The 23,211-nt window shown below is 44.3% G+C and overlaps 1 protein-coding gene across 2 annotated transcripts in view; it reads right to left on the reverse strand.

Moving 5' to 3' along the window:
• Positions 1-23,211, reverse strand: part of adamts9 (ADAM metallopeptidase with thrombospondin type 1 motif, 9) — a 306,177-nt gene that overhangs the window by 163,121 nt on the left and 119,845 nt on the right. For both annotated transcript variants that reach the window (XR_013576832.1, XM_078543655.1), the window contains exons 19-27: positions 22,930-23,056; positions 20,599-20,809; positions 17,047-17,211; positions 14,027-14,191; positions 6,413-6,532; positions 6,023-6,130; positions 5,606-5,773; positions 2,918-3,196; positions 1,183-1,344 (exon numbers count right to left, since the gene is read on the reverse strand). Coding sequence is in view for 1 of the 2 variants with exons in the window: in XM_078543655.1 (XP_078399781.1) it covers positions 1,183-1,344; positions 2,918-3,196; positions 5,606-5,773; positions 6,023-6,130; positions 6,413-6,532; positions 14,027-14,191; positions 17,047-17,211; positions 20,599-20,809; positions 22,930-23,056 (1,505 nt within the window). In the remaining variant the exon portion in view is untranslated. The remainder of the gene's footprint in view (positions 1-1,182; positions 1,345-2,917; positions 3,197-5,605; positions 5,774-6,022; positions 6,131-6,412; positions 6,533-14,026; positions 14,192-17,046; positions 17,212-20,598; positions 20,810-22,929; positions 23,057-23,211) is intronic.

Raw genomic sequence — 23,211 nt, forward strand, 5'->3', positions numbered from 1 at the left:
CGCCGACTGAAAAATTCAGGCCATAATTTCCTCACAATTGAAACCCTGGAGGTAAAAGCCAATATTCCAATAGACTTTTTTGATTATGTTCTGTACCTGTGTTCTAGCTTTTAGTGATTTGTGTACATGGAAACCTTTGAGGTCAATTAATATTTTCAAGGCTGAGATTGACAAGTTTTTATTAGTAAAGGTATCAAGGTAGGTAAATTGAGTTGAAGTACAGATCAATTATGGTCTAAGTGAATGGTGGGGCAGGCTAGAGGAGATGAATAGACTTCTGCTATTCCTATCCTTTTGTTCCCACCATGATCTGGCCAATACCCTCCTGAAGCTGGTGGAGTGTTTTTTTTAATTTACGTAGATTGTGTTCTAATAATGCCATCAGAGTCCATCTGTAGTATTAACCCGAGGCCTCAGCAGGGGAGCAGTGATGGCTTTTTTGTTGTACCAAAGCTGCTGGAGCTGCATTGAGAGTCAATAGTGATCCAAAGAGTTATGTTTTCAATTTCCAGTTAAAACTTCTTTATGGGCCATGGGAACCAGGACTGTTCCTTCAGGTCACAGGAACGTACCCATGGGCTTTCCTTGCCCCAGGCTTCTGTCCTCCTTTCCTATTTGCAGTGCCTATCAAACCCTCATCTTGAAGAGTTACCTTTGTCCTGGTGACCATTCCCTCTGGTTCCTAGGCTATTCCCCAGGCTGCATTCTAAAACAGGACTTAGCATTGTCCCCATTGCATGGTAAAACCAACATACTGTTTCTCGTTCATGGTGGACTGGGAAAATAATGTACTTCATTGTCAAAAAGTCTTCAAAGGGAGTGGAGAATCCTATTAGGCTCATCAATCTTGAGGAAATTATGCTTCCCTGATTTTTCCAACTTCCAAATATAATTGAATGCACTGCCCTCACACAGGTTAGCACTTGAACATTGCCCATTTTGAAAGATAAAACTTCATATATGTTTTAATTCCTTATGTTGATGGTTGGATTAAGCTGTAACTATGCAAAGGTGATTTCATTTGTATTACTTATGTTGCAACTTGACAGCAAAAAATATGTAAGTTGCACCTCTATATCTTACAAAATCTGCATTTTATCATTGAGTCAAATACCATAGTCCAAAATAAAAAAAATGCCTATGAATAAAGGATAATAAAACTATTAGAAGAAGAAATATTACCTCTCCCCAGTTGCCATAGATCCACTGAGGACAAGGACCAGATTCACAGGACCTCATTTCGACAGGCTTAGCCTGTTCAGCACAGTTATTGGTATCATATCCATCTTCATCTTGGCAAACCACAACACGCCGTTGGAAACCTCCAGCACATGTACTAGAACACTACAAAAGAAACAAAACAGGAATTGAAACAGTATTAAACCAATCAAATAACAGCAGGCTTATTCTAAGTCTACATAACAACAGTGGCTCAGTTGTTAACACTCGCCTCTTGAGTCACAAAGTTCTAGTTCAAGTTCCACTCCAGGCTTGAGTACAAAAGTCAAGGCTGATATTCCAGCGCAGTACTGAGGGAGTGCTGCACTGTCAAAGATGCCGTCTTTCGGATGAGACGTTAAACTGAGGCCCCATGTACCTGCTTGGGTGGATGTAAAAGATCCCTGACACTATTTCAAAGAATGCGGGGGCGGAGGGGGTTAACCCAGTGTCCTACCCAATATTTATCCCTTGATTAACATCACAAAAACAGACTATCTGGTCATTGCCACATTGCTGTTTATGGGAGTTTGCTGTGTGCATACTGGTTGTCACATTTTCTACTTTCCAACAGTGACTATACTTGAAAAAGTGCTTCATTGGCTGTAAGGTACTCTGGGCTTCTGGTATTGTGAAAAGCGCTAGATAAATGCAAGTCTTTTTTTTCTTTATGTAGCTCTGTGTCAAATTTTGTTTGATAATTCTCCTTTGAAATGCTTTGGGGCATTTTACTATGCCAATGAGGTGATATACATACAGATTTTAGTTGTTATTAGTAGAAACTGAGCCTATCAATCAGGCTCATGTCTGGGCGGGGATCCTCTCAATGACAAAAAACGCACACTGTGGAAAAGAAACACTTCAACATGCAGGGAGACCCGGATGTTTGTCCAAAACTCTGCCTCTGGCTCATTGAACTCTCTTACTATGCATGTGAATGTCTTTGTTGGCTGTATGACAGGTATTGCAATGAGAAGTTAATGATAGATTAAATATGGTTTAAAATGATTTGAATATCAAATAAAGAGTCAGAAATCATGCAATTTAGATTGAGGCCTGGGAACTGAAAAAAATGCTCCAGTTATCTTGTAACAAAGGCAAATAATAGAGGAAAAGATTAGGAAGAGTGACAGGAAGCTTGTTCAAAGCGATGGGACTTGATTAGATTTTTAAAGAGTGGAGAGGGAAGTGTAGCAGTGGAGAGGTTAATGGAGGGAGGTTCAAAGAATAGAACTGTAATGATTGAATTGTCAGCCACCAGTAGTGATGGAATGATGAAGGAAGGGGAAACAAAGAAGTGGGTAGAGAGCTCAAGATGATTGCAGATATACTGTGAGGTAAGGCATAGACGAGGGCAAGGATTTAGAATTGAATTCAGTGGGATTAGGTAACCAGTGTATATCGGTTAAGGACCAGGAATGAGGCTTTATTTGAGGAGATAAATGCAGGAAAGTTCAGAAACTGCAATTTGTTCAAAAGAGTGGAGAATGGGAGGCCCGAAGGGTGTGGGTGTGGAAGTTGATGTAAAGATTGAGGTTAAGGGAAGGAATGAAAGGCAGAAAAATGAGTGAAAAGGGAACATGCAACTTCTGGTGAGAAAAACAATGAATTAAAAAAGTATAATTGCTAAATGTATAAGTGCTTATATGACAATCATTGCTCGAATTCAAATAATCAATAAAAGCCAACAGTCACTTACTGCTCCCCAAGGTCCAGTTCTCCACAGACTACCTCCAGGTCGTTGGGTGCGATCTGAGTCACCATGTGTTGGCAGGGTCTTAGTCCGAGGAAATAAGTGATCATTCTGTCCAGATCTATCATACCCATGACGTCGTGGAGTGCAAGATGGCATAGCACACTCTTGCTCAGTGAGTGGCTGATCATCAAGGTCACATTCACTCTCACTCACAATCTGATTCTTGTAGTTCATGCAACTCACATGACGTGTTGCTTTACCTTGACCGCAGGTCACAGAACACTACATTGGAAAAATAAAATTGAAAAACTGTCTCTCTCTTAACAGAAACTATGTAAAATTAATAGGCAACGGGCTTTGACTTCTGAGCTCAGGGCAATGTAATGGGTGGTACCCCAAAGATGCGCTGGGGAACCTCACCAACCCCTCACCTCCCCACCACTGTCCCCGGAGGTTCCCAGGTAAAGTTTGCACGGCAATTGCCGGGAAACTGCAAACTTCCCCTGGGCAATTGCCCTGCGCTGGGAACCATCTGAAAATGCAATTTAAATTGTGAACTTTGGATGGTTCCGCCTGTGTTACATCAAGTCACCCAGAAAAAGTTTGAAGAATTAAAACCAATTCTAGTTTCTGGGTGACTATTGCACAGTCCCGCACCGACTCCCCCACGGGACTCCTCAAACACGCCTGAACCCCCTCCCCTAACCCCCGACTCACCACCCCCCAACAAGACACTCCAACCTCCGCAGGACTCCCCCACCCACCTACCCCTCCCCACAGGACTCCCCCACCCTACCTGGACCACTCCACCCCACAGGACTCCCCCGCCAACCCCCCCGACTACCCCTCCCCACAGGACTCCCCACCCCGACTACCTCTTCCCATAGGACTCCCCCACCATTCCCCCCCCCGACTACCCCTCCCCACAGGACTCCCCCAAACGCCACACCACCCTCCTCCCCCCATGGGAGTCCCTCCACCTTAAAGGACTACATCCCGATGGGAGCTCCCCACCCCCACGGGGACTCTTCCCCTCCACTTGCCAGGCTCGACTCTCCCCCACTGCCCCCAACCCCAGCCCCCGTCACTTTAGGCCCAGCTGACCCAACCCAACACCCACCACCCCCCAAGGGTTGACCTAACCTGACACACCCACCCACCCCTGGCCGAACTCTCTTCACATCCCTCCTCTCAGGCCTGCTCCAACCTGATCCGACACCACCCACCCCACCCCAGCCCAACCCTACCCATTTACTTTATATACTTACTTTCTCCCTGGCTTGCCAAAGACCTTTAAACCTGGCTGGGTCTTTAAATTTACCTGGTTTATGGCAGCTCACGCCGTAAAAAAAGGGGGTGTGGCTTACTTAACTGTGACTCTAAAGCCCTTGATGCTAGGCCCTGGGGACATGCTGCACTGCCCACATCTCACCCAGCCTGAGACAGAAGGTTGGGTGAGATTGGATTGCCTGGATTTCAAGGTAAGAACTTTCAGGTGGAGTAGCAATCTGACTCAATTGCCACTCCATTGGAAGTTACGGCCCTACATTGTATCTGAGGCAGGGTGGGGTGGATGAACCTAAATATACCAACTGATGTGTAGGAAAAGCTCTCGGCTCTGAAGTCCCAAGAAATTTAGACAGATTGAATAAGTTCAGCTGCAGGTCAGCCAGAAGCCAAGAGAATGGAAAAGGAGCACAAATTGGTATTTTTCTTTCATAAATTTATTATTAAATGCAAATCTGCTCCAGGATGCTCAACCTGACACATCATTGTTGAAGCAGAGTCCATGATTTATTTTAAAAGGGAATTAGATAGCTGTTTGAGAAAAGAGGAATTAGGGTTCTCGTGTCTCAGGTAGAACAAACACCAGCACAGGTTTAATGTGCCAAATGGCTTGTTTCTGTGCTGTAACATTCTAGGTTCTTTGATTTAATATGCGTTTTCATGAGCTCGAAAGAGCTTTTTACTGGGCACCTGTGCTGCTATCTCTGCAAATTTGATATTTACCATCTTCAATGCAAAACTTCCAGGTTACATTTCAAAGCGTAAATAAGTATATTTGTTTCTTGTGGGCAGCTGGATGGAACCCAGTGTGTGTTTGAAATTAAGATTTGTATGAAGTTACCAAGAAACAGTGAGACACTTCTGCTCTGCACTGCACTGCCAAATTATAACAATTACAATAGAAAACAAGTTCCTTATGAAAAGGTAGCCGTTCAAAGTAATTGAAGCTCAGTTTCTGCAAATCAAACATAGAAAAATAGAGCAGTGAAACTGAGGGACCAAATTGCCACTCAACTCACTGGAAGCATTCTTGGAACAAGCACAACATATTGCAGTTGTCACATTGTTTTCCAACAGCAGGCATGCCATTTTATCATTTGCATATGGCTCAGTGCACCAAATTATAAAGTTGTAAGATAAATACAGAAGCTGATGCATTCCCAACACAAATTGTGTTGAATGTGTACAGAGATAAATTTAAAATATTCACTTGTGCGGTGTTTATTTTGACCACTTATTTGCTGTAGCACTAATTGAAATATGTGGTTCAAAATTGGAATCTAAATTAAACATAGTTTATTTTAACAAGGTCACATATGCGTAGAATATGCTGCTTCTTGTAAAGTAATTCGAACGTCTATGTGTATTTACAGTTGTGATGTAATTCAAATCAGTATTTCTAACCTGTGTCCACTCATGTGTCTTCCAACGTCCACATGGGATGACAATACACTCTTCTCTAGATGGTGGCTTTGAAAGGTGTGAGCAAGCTGATTCATCAGCTACACCACCTTGGAGATCTCGGCAGCTAACATAACGTTCCTTAGTACCTTTTCCGCAGGTGGCAGAACACTGTTGAATAGGAATGGTTTTGAATGTTTTATCGGTAATATTGGTCATTTTTTCATAAAATTTGAAATAAAATTACTGAAAAGTGCAGTTGACATTGATTTGTAATTTTATACTGACACTAAATAAGCAGTAATTATTAATTCACCACCAGTATCATAAAAATATTCAATGCTGTCTGATCAATAGTTATTTCCTAGATTATTTTGATGAATATTATTTAATATCAATAGAAAAATTAAATCTGTGTACAGGAGTCCAGGATCCAAATCTCCATTCAGTTCCATAAGTCATGTGATTGGGTATTCTTTCATCTCTTCTGCCCGGATGCATATCAGGACAAGAAGCCAATTCACAGTCCTACAACATAAAACATATGGTTGGAAATAAATAGATGTTTTCAGGTCTTTAATTTCTTTTTAAAAAAATGCAGGTACTTGGCTAATAAGGAAAAGAAGCTTGAATTCTTAGAACCCTATCATATCTTCCAGGAACAACTCAAAACACTTCAAATACAGCAAATGTCCTTGGGTCTTATGCAACCAAGTGCAGCGGCCAGTTTATGCATCACAAGATATCAAAAACAATAATGAACTGAAAGACCAGTTTGTTTGACTTTTTGAAGATGCTCATAATAATTACCTCAGTATCCGTAGGCCTGGTAGCAGCATTACATTCGTTATCATTGACAGTAGTACCATATGAGCCTGCAATGCATCTTACTGCTCGCATTTGATAGCCTGTCCCACATGTAGCTGTGCACTATAAAGAGAGCATATTGTTAATTCTTCCAAGTCACAATAAAACAAAACTTAAATGCACCATATAATGTTATTATTTGAAAAGCAAAAAACTACCTATGTTAGAGAATAAAATGTATGGGCTGGATTTTTATTTCCTGGTCCTGATCCCGCCATTAAGGTGAAATGGAAGTCAGGAAACGCATGTGCCTGCGGCAGGACCCAGGGAGAGATTTTGGAGAAATCGGCCTCTTGCCAGGAGCCTAGTCCAATTAAGGATGATGAGTGGGTTCCACTGCTGGGAGAGCCAGAATGTCAAGGCTCTGGGCAGCTTGTAGCCTCAGCGGAAGAGGTGAGGGCTGTGATGTAGGTAGGAGAAAGAAAGGCACCTTAAGATGGAGTTGCCCTCTGAAAACTGTAGAAAGTTCAAAAATAAAATGTGACCCGAACTGCCAAGTCAGCATTGTGGATGGGAAACCTGCTACTGGGAGGCTACCTCTATCCACCTGACAGAACTCGGCCTCAGTCCGTATGCCAGACAGTGTGTGAAAAGTGCCTTCAATAGGCACTTCAATTGGTCTAATTGGCTACCTTCCACTGGTAGGTGGGTAGATGTCACCCTGTTCCCTGGAAGCAGCCTGCCTCAAAATAGGCCAGACATGGGAACATGCCAGTAGACCAGCACACCAGATCTAGTGCGAAACTGCCTGCATGCCTGCTTCCAAACCCACCAACTTCACTGAATGAAAATTCAGCTTTATGGATAGCATTTAACCCTCGTCAGGCAGGCATGGCGGGCAGGCCCGGGAGCGGCCACCAAACTGACCGCTGCCCGCGATCAGGCCCCAACTGCGATTTCACGCTGGCGGGCCAATTAAGGCCCGCCCAGCATGATTTGTGGCACCACACTTGCCAGGAAGGGCCAAGTGGGGGTGGGGGCCTGTTAGCCGCCAGGCCCAATGGCGACCTGGCAGCTAGCAAATGCCAGGCGGGAGGGCAGGTCGGGTGGGCACTTGGCTCCCCTGGTTTTCCGATGAGTGTCTCGTCATCCTCCTGGAAGAGGTGGCTGCCAGGAGGGACACCCTTGTTCCCAGAGATGGGAGGAGGAGGCCACTACACTTCACCAAGGGGGCATGGGAGGAGGTGGCAGCCTGGGGTGAGCAGCCATGAAGTGGTGTGGTGCTGCTGGGTGCAGAGCTGGAAGTGCCTCAATGACCTGCTGTGCTCAGGAAGGCTGAGTACCATGTTGGCATGGGTCAGTTTGCAGAAGTGTAAAGATTGGCCGTCCCCCTGTGGATCTCAGGGGTGCTAGAATCTGAGTGCCAACTGACAATGACGCTGCAGTTGGCCAAGGGGGTGCTTGGACTGAATGCCTTGCAGCTTGAGAGCCACGACTCATATGTGCCCTGCAAGTTGTTCTTTAGCTGGTGTTGGCCAGGCTGCAATGGTGCTGTAGGTAGAAACTGAACCAATCAATGCTCCTCTGTCCTTTCAGGAGAAGATAAGCCATAACCAGGTCGAGAGGGCACGAGCAGGCAGAGGCCCGCTTAACCTGCTGCTGCTCACCAGATTCGAGCAAGATGCCCTGAAGCTCGAGAGCTGGCATGCTCCCCGTGCAACCAGGCGTGGAAAAGCGGGGGGTGCCAGACGAAGGTAAGAGCACAGTGAACAGAGGTGAGATTTTCAGATTGTGCAACTATTCTAGTGTAGTCTCTTCATTGATGGGAGCCTTGAACCCAGAGTCCCCATTGATCATTTGAAGACAATGGCACCATGATGCAGATCTCCATTGTCTCATCAGGGTGCCTGTCATGCACAGTGACAGTGTGATGAATGTAACTAATGACATGTCCTTCTCTCTTTTATGTTCGCCAGCCCACACTCGGTCTCTGGACCCTGAAGGGCCACCCCTGATGCCAGAGAACCACCGGGTGTCCCTGTCACCTGCGTCACACCCGCTCTCTGAAGCAGGCACCAGCGCAGATACCAGCATCTCAGTGGGCATTAGTTCAGTGGCTAGTATCTCGGTGCACATTGGTGAGGGCACTTCACACTTGCTTGAGGTGCAGGTGGAGGCAGAGAGTGCCCAGGGCACCGGCAGTCGGAGGACTGCTGGGGACCAGGACAATGCTCAGTCGAAGGCTGATGATGAGCCTCTGGAGTCTACCATTAGGCAGCAGATGCTGGATGTCCAGCCAGATGTGCGGGAGGATCTGGCAGAGATTCATGAGGGTCTGCGTGTCATGGTCTCTGTGATGGAGGAGTCCATGCGGAGCGTGAGCACTGCATTGACCATCATGGGCGAAAGCACTGCCTCCTCCATTGAGAGAGTGGCGACTCTCATGCAGAGGCAGCTCCAGGGACAGAATGAGGGCTCCCTGGGGTTGTGCTTGGATCCGCAAGCCCTCACACAGGCACTGACCTCAGGTGATCTGTGTCAGTGTGGGAGATAGATGAGCCAACCAGTTTCACAGCTAGGTGCCCATCCATCAATGGCAAGCAGGGAGGTCCACAGTGACCTCACGGCGCATGAGCTGCCTGTCGTCTCTGTGGGCTCCTCTCAGGATGCTCTGGATGATGGCAGCAGCTCCTCCACCCCTCTGCCAGTGACTGTGGCATCTGATGAGGCTGTGGCGACTGGGGAGATGCCAGCCATGGCACTGGCTGCTCTCTCCCAGGCGGGGCCAGCACAGGCTCCACTGGCCAGAGGACGACCGCCAAGGTCATCAAGGCCAACAGGACAGCATGGTCAGCTCCAATACCAGTGCCAACGACGGGGCAGCACCTAGACGTAGCACTCGCAGGCTCAAGTTAAAGGCACCATGAGCACAAGAGGGACAGGTCAAGGGTGATTTAATGCTTATTTATGTTTAGTTACTGCCTTCTGGTCTGGGACTTAAGACCAGAGAGGGTGATGTCAGAAGTCTGTACATATGGAAATGAAATAAATCTAGTTTTGTCATCATGCCCTCAGGATGCTTCATCTTTTTATGTATTTGGTGGAGGGAATTCCATTGTGTAACGTTGGATGTACGTGGCTCTGAACTTCATTGCACAGGCACTGAGTGTTCTTGTGTTCAAATGAAAGGGTCCTTTCAGACATCTGGGATGGAGGAGGCAACTCTGGCATGCATTTGAAGCTGATCTTTGGTAGCCTAGCTGAAGGGGTGATGGATCAAGGCATCCCTGGATTCCCTGCCTCCCTGGAGGTTACCGAGGTCTGCTTCCACGCCCTCAGCATTCTCCTCACTGTGTTCCTCTTCAGACTCACCACTGGACTTGTCATCTGTGGCCTGTGGAGCGGCATCAAGATCCTCTTCCTCCAGTGGGTCCCCCCTTGCCAGTGCCAGATTGTGGAGAGTGCAGCATGCAACCACTGTCAATGACACCCGCTCTAGGGGGCATGTCATGCTCTCCCGAACGGTCCAGGCATCAGCAGCGCACCTTGAGGAGGCCTATGCTCCTCTCTACCACTGTCCTTGTGGTGGCATGACTCATATTATAATGCTGCTCTGCCTTTGTTCTTGGGTGGCGGAGAGGTGTCATGAGCCACTTCTTCAATGCATAGCCCTTGTCACCCAGATCCCATCCATCCTGTTGGGCTGGAGTACTGAATAACCTCGGCACCTGGGAGTATCTCAGGATATAAGCATCATGGGAGCTGCCAGGGTACATTGCACAGACTTGCAGAATCTGTGGTCATACACTATCTGCACGTTCATGGATTGGATTCCCTTCTTGTTGATGAAGGCACCCGACTGATTGGCTGGTGCCTTGATGGCCTCATGTGTGCAGTCGACGGCTCCCTGGATGCGGGGGAACCCAGCAATCGCAGCAAAGCCTTTAGTTCACTCAGCCTAGCTGGCCTCGTCCATATGGTAAAGAATAATGGTCAGCACCCGCCTAAACAGAGCTTCTGTCACCAGCTTGACGCAACTGTGGACAGCTGATTGGAAGACTCCACAAAGATCCCCCACTGAGCCCTGGAAAGAGCGAGAGGCATAGAAGTTGAGGGCCACTGTGACCTTCAGAGCCACTGGCATGGGGTGTCCACCCACACAGTCGGAGCTGGTCTCAGGCCCAATCATCTGGCAAATGGAGGTGATAGTTTCCCTTGAGAGACGGAGCCTCCTTCGGCATTGCACCCCGGACATATTAAGGTAGCTGCATTGCCGCCTGTAAACCCTGGCAGCAGGATAGGGGCGTATTCTACGGCCCCTTCTGCCTTGGACTACCTGCTGGCCCTGTGCCCCTTGTGTCTGCGCCTCTCCTTCCACAGGTCCCTCTCCTGGAAGCTGCACTGGGACACCTGGCCTCCTCTCCTATCTGCCCGTTTCTTTCTCCTCAGAGGAGGTGCCCCCAGTGTAGACCACAATTCCCTTTGTCAGGGTAAGGGAAGGCTGTCTGATACCTGGAAGGGTCCACACAGTTTGAATCCTCTGGGGTCTGACAGACAGCAATGAGTCCTGAAATATGGCCTGGAAATGCTAAGAATAAAGCCCTGAACAGAGATCAAGCTGTCAAGTTCAAATAAGCAACCGGTTTGCAAACTATCTCCTAAACTCCTCACTACTCACACTGGCAATGCTGCTAACCCTTTTTATCCCACCCTTGGATGAGGAAATGTCGGCTGGCCGCCTGCCTGTTTTGCTTGTGCGACAAGCAGAAAATTCCCGGGCAAGGTAAAATCAGAGACAGTTGCATTATTAAGGGCTATAAGTGGCTTGTTAATTAATAGCGGGCGCCGGCACCCGCGCAGGCCCACCGAGCAAAATATCACGAGAGTGTGCGATGACATCAGAAAGCTCACTATACGTCATCGTGCACTATTTTACTCCCTTTCGGTTCAGGCGCACGCCTGCCCAACGAGGGCAAAATTCTGCCCTAGGTGTTTGTCTATCTGAATTTTCAATCTTTCATTCCTTATGCTTACTGTACCAGTAAAAACATTTCACAGCCATAGAATCTCCCAGAATGGTGATCTAGCCTGAGTACAGAGATAAAGGAAGAAAGACAAAAGGGCAATTTTCACCTTTACAGTGTGGGTAGTAATCTGGTGGAGTGGAATGAAAATTAGGTGCGTTCTACAAAGGACGGGCTCCACCAGATTACTGTCTGGTTGGTGAAGGCAAAAAATTTACCACAACAAATGGAAAAATTACAATGTCTGAACATAAGCAACAGAAAAAGGGTGAAGGCTGAACACACCAGACGTAATTGACCTAAAGATTGAGAGAGATAATTAAGAAAGATGAAAGTGAAAAGTTTTGAAGGAAAAAATACGAGGTTGCAGAATAACCCTTTAGTTCTGTGATTTAGAAGCACATCTTATTTAAGAAGGTTTCAGATTAATCAAAACACTAAAAGATTAAACAACGCTTACTTACCAAAAATAGCTTATATTTCTACTGTGTCTCTAACGTAATGAATATTTTCAGAATATTGTGTCTAATGTTATTCATAAATTGCAATATACATTTGAAAAACTGCTGGATATATTAATTTCTTTCTACCTGATCGCTTCTGACTGACTTCAAGGGCATACTGGTAAAGAGCCAATTCAATGGTTAGTATATATGGTTCATTTAGTGCCTTCAAACCATTACTTTTTCGTTGGGCAGTCTTGACATGTGACTTCAAATAAATCTATGTCACAAGTCTAGTTATAACACATTTGCACATAACTTCACTGGTCTTGCAAACAAAAAGGTCACTCAATATTTTAGATCAGCAATAAATAATGAAATACGAAAGTGTGGAAATAAATACTTTATATAATTAATGGTCAGAACAACTTCAGTGTTTTCTTACTTTGTAATGCTTCTCAATTTAGCTACCCTACATGATCCATATAGTATACAAAATTGGTTTTACTGGAACAGGATACAAAGATCTCTATAAACATGAACTTGTATATAATATGTCCTCAGTTAAACACCTGGTTTAACCAAAATGTCTACTTTATGTATTGGTGAAGAACTGAATCACCAATAGCTGCAGACTGCATGAGAGTTGGAGGTTTCAGGGAGAATGTGACCCACAGTAGCTTCCTTCCCATTCCCTCCCCCAAACACCTAGGCTTCAGGCACTCCCTCCAATCGTGTCACATACCCCTTCACATTACCATGGGTCATTTCCCTTCCTATTATCTCGTTCCTGTTATAATCTGAACTCTCGTCCCTTTTGAACTACCTATTTTATCATTCTCTCCTCCTCATTCCGCTGTCACTTGTCTTATTTTTAAACCTCCCCTAATGTCTCTCTTCAGAGTTTGTCGCTGGAGTTGGGAAGGGAGGAGTGGGGGTGGAATGTGGAGAGAGGCAGAGAAGAGAGAGAGATGACGTTTTAGGAGATATATTTTTATTCTTATTTCCTGTGTTCTATCAGTATGCAAAAGTAAATTTATGATATTATTAGGAATGAGGTAACAGCCCTAAGGTTTTTTTTTGAAGATCTTTATCATTCATGCTGAGAAGGTTAAGCTGTGACTTTCAAAGATCTTCAAGATTGTGAAGGGTTATGGTAAGGTAAATTGCCATTTGGCGAGACAGGACTCAGAGGGCAGAAACTTAAGGGGCAGAATTTTTAGGTCAGTGTGCGGGCGATCAGCGGGCCCGAAAGGGTCTGGGGAACGGACTGCCGCCTGTGATTGGCCCCCGACAGCGATTTCATGCTGGCTGACCAATTAATGGCCAGCCAGAGCAAAAAATGCACTGAAATGCTCAGCGTTGCCAGGATGGGGTCAGGAGGAGGGCAGGCATCGACATAGGCACAAGCACAGGGGAGCGCGGAATGAAAGCTGCCTGAAGGCAGAGAGCTGCCTCAGGTAGCTGAAGAATTTAAAACCACGAAATAAAGATTTTAAAATCCAGAAAAAAATGTCCACGCGTCAGAATCAGTCATCTGAACATATACATGGTGAAAATTCTGTCCAAACATTTTTTAAATTTAATAACGGAAACCTCATCCCGCCCTTGGATGAGGTTTCATCAGAAATGCAAAGTCCACCTGGCAGATTCAACTGCCCACCAGACGAAAGGTTGGACGGACCACAAAAAAATCAGGGACAATTGGAACTTTAATGGGCTTAATTGCCCTCTTAATTGTCGGTGGGTGCGCTTCTGGCTTTTGTGCCGACTGAAATATCGCGCAAGCACAGGATGACGTCGGGATGCTTGCCTGACGTCATCACGTGCTATTTTACGCTCGAGCAGGTCGGGCACACGCCCACATGCTGACCTAAAAATTTTGCCCAAGATAACCTCAAAAAGGATCAAAAGGAGCTTAGAAAATAAATATTTAATTTAATTAAATAAATATCCAGTCATTTAATTCTCCAACTGCTGTATATTCTACAGATGCCTTACCCTCCCAGATCTCTCTCTTTGTGCAAGGAGGATAATTGTTCTTCAGTCTGTGCAAAAAAGCACTGACAAATATTTAGTGAATATATGGTGGATGAGCACATTTAAGTTGGCAAATATGAACAAAATAAAGAATAACACGAAAGTTTTACCTGGCCCCATGGTCCAACTTGCCATGCTGCACATTCCTGCTGTTGACATGCTTGGGCTGATGCTGGTTTTGTTGCAGAGTTACAAAATCCATTATCTAATTGCTCTTCTCCAACTTGGCACCATGTTTGACGATGCTTGTATCCTTTCCCACAGGTCACTAAGCACTGTAATTGACATCAATTTGAATAAATATATATTTTCTCACTTAGTTACATCTCAAAATTGGAATATGTAAGCAATTGAACATATTTTTCATTGGCTGTCTGTAGCTGAATGATTTTCTATCACAAGCAATATACTTTGAATGATATAAGCTCTTTTGCACAGTTCCAAGACAAAGTTAAAAATGTCCAGTAATTTGCTCAAGTTCTATTGTACTTTAATTGTACTGCCCTATAATAAAGATTACATATCAATCTTCAAGCAACAAATAATAGCAAACATTAAGCACTCTGTTATCCTGCTGACTTGAGTATTTGGATGGCTGATTTCAAGCTGTTTTCATAGTTGCAACTTGTATTTTGCATTTTCTATAGCATTAGAAGGTAGGTGAACAGCAATTATGGTGTCGTATAAAAGGAAACCTTCCTCTGATGTAAATAAAGACAAACATTTTGACAGACAAGGAAGATTACTAAAACGATAGAAGCTCATTAATTTGTCTAGTAGTTGGAGAGCCAGACAATCCACTATGTAAAAGTATTTTTGAATTCAGCCTATACGAAAATATTTTTCAGCTGCGGCACAGTGGATAATACACCCTCGCCTCTGAGTCAGAAGGATTTGGGTTCAAGTCCCACTCCAGGACTTGAGCACAACCATCTTAGGCTAATATTCCAATGCTGTACTAAGGAGGTGCTGCATTGTTGTTGGAGGTGCCATTTTTTGGCTGAGATGTTAAACCAAAATCTCATCTGCTCTCTCAGGTGGATGTAAAGATCCCATGGCACCATTTCAAAGAAGAGTAGTGAATTTATCCCCAGTGTCCGGGCCAATATTTATCCTTCAATCAACATCACAAAACCAGATTATCTGGTCATCACCGCATTGCTGTTTGTAGGAATTTGCAATGCACAAACTGACTGCCACATTTCCTACAACAGAGACTATATTTCGTTAGCTGTAAAGCGCTTTGGAACGTCCAGTGGTTTTGAAAGGCATTACATACCTACAAGTCTTTATTTTCTTTTAATTTAAATTAACATAACATTACTTGTCTTCTTCCTCCATAACATCACAATTATCACCTACGACCTTTGTAAAGTTGGTACTGTGGTTTTTGAATTGTGGTATCTATTGATTAACATTATTTTTATATAGATAATGTGCCATCAGCAGCAGATGTGCAGTACTCCATACCAAAGCACACCATCAATATAAAAGGGGTTGACTCTGTATCTTGTCTTTATACAAGGATGGTCATCAGGTGTGTGGAATATTCAGATTTATATTCTACTAGTCCTCCTGTAGCCCAACAGAGACCATCAGTGCATTATTTAACACATAAGGTAGTGAGTTTACACTTGAGCATTGCAGTCTCAATGCCACTATAATATGCCTTTAGCCGTCCAATTAATAAGAAAATTAGGTTTCATTTGTATTCATGATATTACAATCTGAACAGTTATGTTTGTATTTCCTATTGAAAATTAAAGTATGCATTAAAAATTTAAAGTCAATTTTCTATAGCATTTAAATCTGTAATGAAGTTTGTACAAAGGGAAATGATAGGCCCGCAGGTCTATAGATCACATAACTTCCAGATTATCTATAATGACCATAACCAGAAAAATGGTTTTGCAAAATGCATCAAAAAGACTCTTGACACTTACATGCTACTTGGTTTTAATCTCTTAAATAAAATATTGGCAATCTAGTCAAAGATGGAACTGGAGACCAAGATAATGTTACTCAGATACTTTCACTTGTTCCCACCCACAGATCAGGGCAATCTTAAGATCACAGGACTTTCTCACTGGAGGCCTCTCAGCGACTGCTGTACTGTTGTTTCCTGTTCTGCTTTCCAAAACAAGGAAGTCCTCTGCTGACAACTCATGTGGACCAAATAAAATAATTGGGTCATGATATTCAGAGACACTGCGGTCAGGGGTGTGTGTGCGTATATTCCCAGGCCCACTGAAGCAGGTTTAGAAACAATAGAAGGAGGAAGGGCGCATGGGGGAGGTTGGGGGTGGGGGAGAAAATCAAGAAAAAAGGCTCCTCATGCTTTTCCTAGAAGTGGCTTGTGTGTGATGCTGGCAACCTGCCTGGCAGCGGTAGGAAGTAACTCCGCTTGGGTCCCATCAACTCACAGGAGGTGAATGTGCAGTGGGAGGTTGGACAGCATGAAACTGACATGCAATCCGAACTTTAAATGGAGAAAATGGCAGGCCTGAGATCATCCACAAACAGAGGCTTGCTGTGGCAGTAGTATCTCATTCAGACTGCTGTCACGTCTAGTGCTTGGCGGGAAGAAATGTCTGCTGGCTCCTTCAGCCTCATCTCCCATCCATTTCATTCTAACCTGTTTTGTGCCATTCACCTTAACAGCACACCCATTGCAGCCACCAAGGCGGTTGCTGGAGACCCTTTAAATCGTGTGCACTAATTTGGCCTCCCGCATCCTCAACTTGCCCACCATCCCTAATTGGCCAGCGATCCCAGAACTCTTAATTGGGCGCCTTCTGGAAGATTGAAGTGAGAGGCGGCCACTCTCACCTCCGGGTTATGGAACCAGAAAAAGAAGCCTCCCTTTTAAAAACTAGAGTGGCAAAATTCAGCCCACCATGTTCTTCAAAGGTGCAGCACACTTCAACTATGCTGCATACCAGCAGGGGGCCCCAAAAGAAAATATATCCTTCAAAATGTGACTAGCTGAATGAACAAGTCAAATTTAGCATTTTGACTTTTATTAATAAATCAAGTTGCAACTCAATTGGAACAAAATATTTAAAAATGTACATTATGTGACCATCTTTAATTTTCCAAATGAAAACATTAAGAATAAATTCTAACTAACCTCTGACCATTCACCTGTTTTCCACACAGGGCATGTATATTCATTGCATCGCTGGACGATCATCTTTTCTTGTTGACTGCATTTATTATCTCCAAGAACAGTCCCCATAGAATTGACACAAACAGCATTCCGCCTTCTTGAACCACCACCACAACTCTTTGAACACTTCGTACAAATAAACAGATATTGGATTACCTTCAATCTAATTTTCCTAAAGTTGTACAATGTGCATTAAAATTAATTTTATTTCTATATAAAAGGAATTTCATCTGATCTTGATAAAACAATTTTGCAATTTGTGTAAATGACAAAATTACCACCTGGTGCTCATATGGTCCTGGTATAATTGGTATGACACAATCCCACGCAAAGGATGCACTGGTCGTGAAATTGGACTTCATCCCTGTTTACAAGTTTCACTGGAGTAGATTGCAGATGGCCTTGCAGGACCACCTCAAGAGGCTCTCAGCCTTGTGGACCCAGCTTCAGGTTGCTTCACCTCAGCCAAGGCAGCAGCAGTTTAGACTAGCTAACTGGTTGACAGGCAACAGCAAGGACACTGGCAGTGCGTTTGTGGTGGGAGCACAAAGGCAGGCTTATGCACCATGGATCCACTCTCTGGGGTGAAATCTCAGTAATCCTAGTAATTTACTGGCAGACAGATTGCTGGGCTGCTAAAAGAGCCTGCATGGCCCTTGGAGCACTGGTATCCGAATCCTTGATGGCAGCAGTCTGAGCCTGCATGGCAGCAAGCTAGGCTTGTACAGCAACAAGCATCAAGCTCATGACCTCAGTTTGAGCTTCCACTGCAACACTGAGATGTTGGCTGGCTTCTTCCTGTGCTGCTATAGAAGCTGAGACATCAGTCACCAGATACTGCATCACCACTGGGTCTACAATTGCTGTCATGGAGTTGGCCACAACTTGTATGTTGGAAAGAATGGGCTCCAAGCTCTGTGCAAAGCTCTACGTCAAATTGGAAACTGACTCCTCCAAGCTCCTTGACAGTGACAAGAGGCTCTGTGGTAGGTCTCCCAATGCATCAAGTATCTCTGTGTGATGTTCACCAGCATTCTCCTGTACACTGCCCCATCAAAGTCCTCACCTGAGCCCTCTGCAGCAGAACATATTTGTGACCTGGCTCTCCAGTGAGCTGGCACACAAACTACCCTTTCCTCCTTGGTTTGGATGCAGCCCATTCATGCCCAGTGACTCACCGCGTGTTAATCCCGACTCTGTCCTACCCTCTAAACACTGTGCATTGCTAGAGGCTGTGCTGGTAGCTGCAAGTGTCAGACCAGGTGATGGTGTTTCTTCATCAGAGGTCTGGTATAGCTCTCACCCTTCATGATGAGGCTGCACTGGTGGGTCAGCTGGCAGTTCTTCAGTATCTGAAAACAATAATGTGGAAGGGTAGGGTTAGGGTTATGGTAAGGGAAGAGGGATGGAATGGACAGTAAGAGGTCCATGGTCACACCATCTGCAGCTTGCAGTTCATGTCAGATAAAAGGATAAGAGAGAGGAGGGGTTTCAGAAGACGTATAAGGCAGGGCAGAAATGTACCATCATCTTGAAGGTTCTTGGTGACGCTGGGTGCTATGGCCTCTGTCACAGCCGGACCCATGACACGGAGCACCATCTCCTCCAGAGGGCTCAGGTGATGCAAATGTGCCTGTCCCCCACCGGTTCTCTGCTGCTCTCTGTAATTTCGGGCCATCATGTTCAGTAACAGAAGGAGGAATGTCAGTCAATGTGCTGCAATGTGCTTGGTCAATGTGCCTGCCATTACTGAAAAGCTAGAGGTATGCAGTAGAAGCAAGAAGTGGCTGTGAGACTAGCAGCACTGTTAAGTGTGTGAGGGCAATGTTGAATTTCTGAACGTTAACTGTGAGTCCTGATTGCTGATGTGTGAGTAATGGGGCTATGGTGCTTGAGCAGTGTGTAAGGGTGGTTGTGTGGCGGATGCGATATAGCATTTGAAGATGCAGTCACTGACCTTAACCAGTTGTGAGTTCATTTAACTTTTTCCAGCATTGCAGCTAGGTCCTCGGGGTCAGGTTCCAGAATCGACCTCCCTGGCCACCAGTTCCCATTCTCATATCAGAGTGCGCCTTGAGGCCATCCTGCCCCTGCCCCCACCCACTCCCCACTCCATGGAAGTATGGCATCTTTCCTCCTTTCCAGCTGCATCACTAAAGCCTCCAGCACCACATCCAAAATCGAGGAGCCTTCTCTCTGGCCCATTGCTCCATTCGCTCTCTACCTTCCAGCCAAACCTTCCTGAAACTGTTGAAACAGCTTCCGTTTCCTGAGTGTATCTCCCCTTTAAGAGGGGTGGGCTGCCTTTAAGAGGTCCAGGCCACCTGTATCTCTGTCCAGCCACTCACACTGCTCAGTCCCCTGTTGAGCATGCAGTCAGTCAGCAATGCATTTTGCTCTGGGCTGTACACTACACTCATTGAAATAAACAGGCAGCATGAAATTTGCGTAGGATGATCACGCATCACGATCCCTGCGCCCAAAAATGGGCCCTATCCAACCTTTCCCCACAATGTGTGAGAGGGGAAAATAAAGGGAGAAAAAGTAATGCATGCATTAATGATATGCATGATTTTCTAGACAAATAATTACATTGATAAAAAACCAATAATATCTTCTGCAACATCAAATATTGCTATTTACAACTGCTCTTCTTTACATGCAGCTTCTGCTCAAATTTCTGCAACATTTTTTTGAGTCAGTACTCAATTTTTTGTTCCATTCAAATTCCATATGAAAACTGTTGCAAAAAGTATTCTAAGATCTGAATTTTGAGAGTAAGGTGTATGGAGAAAGTCAACTTTGGGTCATTTCTACTTCTGCTGTGGGGTATCATATACTCAGATCAGAAAATTGCAAGTTTGCTGTCCATGACTTTTATGTGCATAATTTTCCAGTGAGTCTGCGTGTCAGGAGCTCATCATTTGCTCTAGAGTATCAGTTGTCAGATAAAATATGCAGCATCAAGCTCCAACAAACTGTTTTAAACATAAATGACCTGTTTTCAAAACGAAGCCAGGCTTAAGAAGCCACTTCAAAAAGTGGATTTAAATCTACTCATGGTACTTTTGTCTTAATTTATCGAAATAACTATGTCTACAGATTAGCAGCGTAAATATATTACACATTGGTATACCAGTACAGTTATACAAACACAAGCACGGATTAAAATTCACACATGGCTGGCACAAGTTTATTTTATTTATGGAGCCATAACTTCACCAAAAAATGTTTCACAAGCTTTTCTTCAGGTAATAAGAACTGCATGGTATATTTTAATTATGACCAAACGAAACATGAATGTTTTGATGTGATTTATCTGCTCTTGTATGTTTGCAAACTAAGTAAAAAAAAAAATTGCTAAACATATTGCCATGAACATAGTGGCCCTTTAAATTGCAGTTGACAATGTCTATTTTATCAAAAGATTAAATATAATTTATTTTTTTCATTGAATTATTATAGAATCATTATGGTTAATCTGCATAAATTATATTTTAAGAAATAGCTTACCTCTGACCATGATGAATATTGCCATCCCCCAACATTGCAATCTCCATGACACACTTCTTTATTATCTGGCTTTGGTTGATAACTGCAGTACCTCTCATCTATTTTTTCAGTCTTTCCTTCTGACTGGCTATATTTTGCACAGTAGATGTCCAAAGTTCGATAGCCAGGCCCACATTGAGCTGTGCATTCACTTTTTCTGGCAATATGCCATCTGTTTGAGAGTAAGCAGCATAATGCACTAATTAGTTTAGAACTCCACCGTTACTTAACTCAGGTTAAAACTGTGTGTTGGAACACTCTGTATGGGTACTCTGTTTATTATTTTTGTACACTGGAACTGATAGAAACAATTACCTACAATATTTATCTCCCACGGAAACAGTGCACTGTTGTAAAAATGCTGCTGATTTTCAGCTGTAGCACACATTGAAATGATTTTCAATATGCACTGAGAGGCAGCTCACTTCTGAATCAGAAAGTTGTTGGTTCAAATCTCACACTTGAGAATGAAATCGAGTCCTAACACTTCAGTGCAGCGCTGAGGGAGTGCTGCACTATTGGAGGTACTATTTTTCAGACTAAACATTCAAACTGAGGTCCCATCTACCCTCCCCAGATTTCTGGCCAATATTTATCTCTCAACCAACATTATCACATCTTTTTTTGGGGGGGATGCAAATTGGCTGCTGCATCTCTGACTTTACAGCAATGACTATATTTCAAATGTATTTCATTAACTGTGAAGCATTTTGGGAAGTCTGGAAGCCGTGAATGACGTTACCTAATGCAAGGCCTGGACAATATCCAGGCTTGGGCTGACAAGTGGCAATCTTCCACACTGCCAGGCAATGACGATCTCCAACAAGAGAGAATCTAACCATTGCCCCATGACATTCAAAGGCATTACCATCGCTGTATCCCCCACTATCAACATCCTGGGGGGGGTTACCATTGATCAGAAACTGAACTGAACTAGCTATATAAACACAATGGCTACAAGAGCAGGTCAGAGGATAGGAATCCTGCAGCAAGTAACTCACCACCTGATCTCCAAAGCCTGACCACCATCTATAAGGGACGAGTCAGGAGTGTGATGGAATACTCTCCACTTGCCTGGATGAGTGCAGCTCCAAAAGCTTGACACCATCCAGGACAAAGCAGCCTGCTTGATTGGCACCTCATCCACAAATATTCACTCCTTCCACCACCAATGCAGTGTGGCAGCAGTGTGTACCATCTACAAGATGCACTGCAGGAACTCATCAAGCTCTTTAGACAACACCTTCCAAACCTATGACCACTACCATCTAGAAAGACCAGCGTAGCAGATACACGGGAACACCACCACCTGGAAGCTCCCCTCCAAGCTACTCACCATCCTGATTTGGAAGTACATTGCTGCTCTTTCACTGTTGCTGGGTCAAAATCCTGGAACTCCCTCCCTAACAGCACTGTGGGTGCAGATGGACTGCAGTGGTTCAAGAAGGCAGCTCACCACCACTTCTCAAGGGCAATTAGGGATGGGCAATAAATACTGGCCCAGCCAGCGAAGCCCACATCACGTGAATGAACAAAAAAAGTTATTTCGTTCTTTAAGGACTGCTGGTTAGGCCTCTCTACATTTAGAAGCAATCAACAAATTAGCATTTGAAAATTGCATCTGGGGATCCTAGGAACAGGACAAAGCCCTGCTTTGAGTATTTTAGACAGGATTGCTGGCTGCCCATTTCATGACAGATGCAAGAAACAGGTTGGATAGGCCTCAGAGGGCTGGTGAAGCTTGTAGTGGGTGGAAATTACTGCCCACACAAGACTAGATGTCAAACAAGCAATCTGACAACACAAGTTAGTGGAGGAGTCAGGAGAAGTGGTGGCGAGAGAGAGCTGGGTGTCATCATTGCACATGGGAACCTGGCCCCATGTCTTTGGAGAATGTCACCAATGGATATTATGAGCAAATGGAGATAAAGAACAGATCATTGGGGGACACCAATGGTAATGACTAGGTGTGCAAATAGAAGCCATTGCTCTAGATGATCTGGGAACAGTCAGAAAGACAGGAATGAAATAATGTGAGTTATAAAACCACACAGGCAGTAGCAATAAGGATTGCAAAGTAGAACCCGAACCTGTTCTATATCTATTGTAGCAGAAGTCTGGCACTAGTGCACAGATTAGGCAAACTAATAACGATGTACATATGGAACACAAGTTTCTAGCCAATTGATAGTGTCAGTATTGTTTCAATTAGGAAATTATATAATATTACAAGTGATCTCCTGATCAAATGTAAATAATTTTGAGAGGAAGATAATTCTTGAAAGTTCACACCGTATTTCACATTCTGTGTTGCATGATTCAGTTAATGGAACTGGGCGTGGAATTTGATCACATCTTTGATCAGAGACAACCAGCCGATCACTTTCCCTGGTACAAATAGGTCTTCTTTTCCTTTCACCTGTTCAAATACAGTATCACATTATAAACAATGAAGTAAGTAAAGTAAAATTATCTTTCAGCACATGATTCAAAAAACTATCAACCAGTAACAAACTATATAAAAGGACACAAATGCTGGTGTTCTCTTTGTTTGTTCAGCAGTAACACTACTCA

The sequence above is a fragment of the Cetorhinus maximus genome, chromosome 6 (genome assembly GCF_964194155.1).
Source record: "Cetorhinus maximus chromosome 6, sCetMax3.hap1.1, whole genome shotgun sequence".
NCBI lineage: Eukaryota > Metazoa > Chordata > Chondrichthyes > Lamniformes > Cetorhinidae > Cetorhinus > Cetorhinus maximus.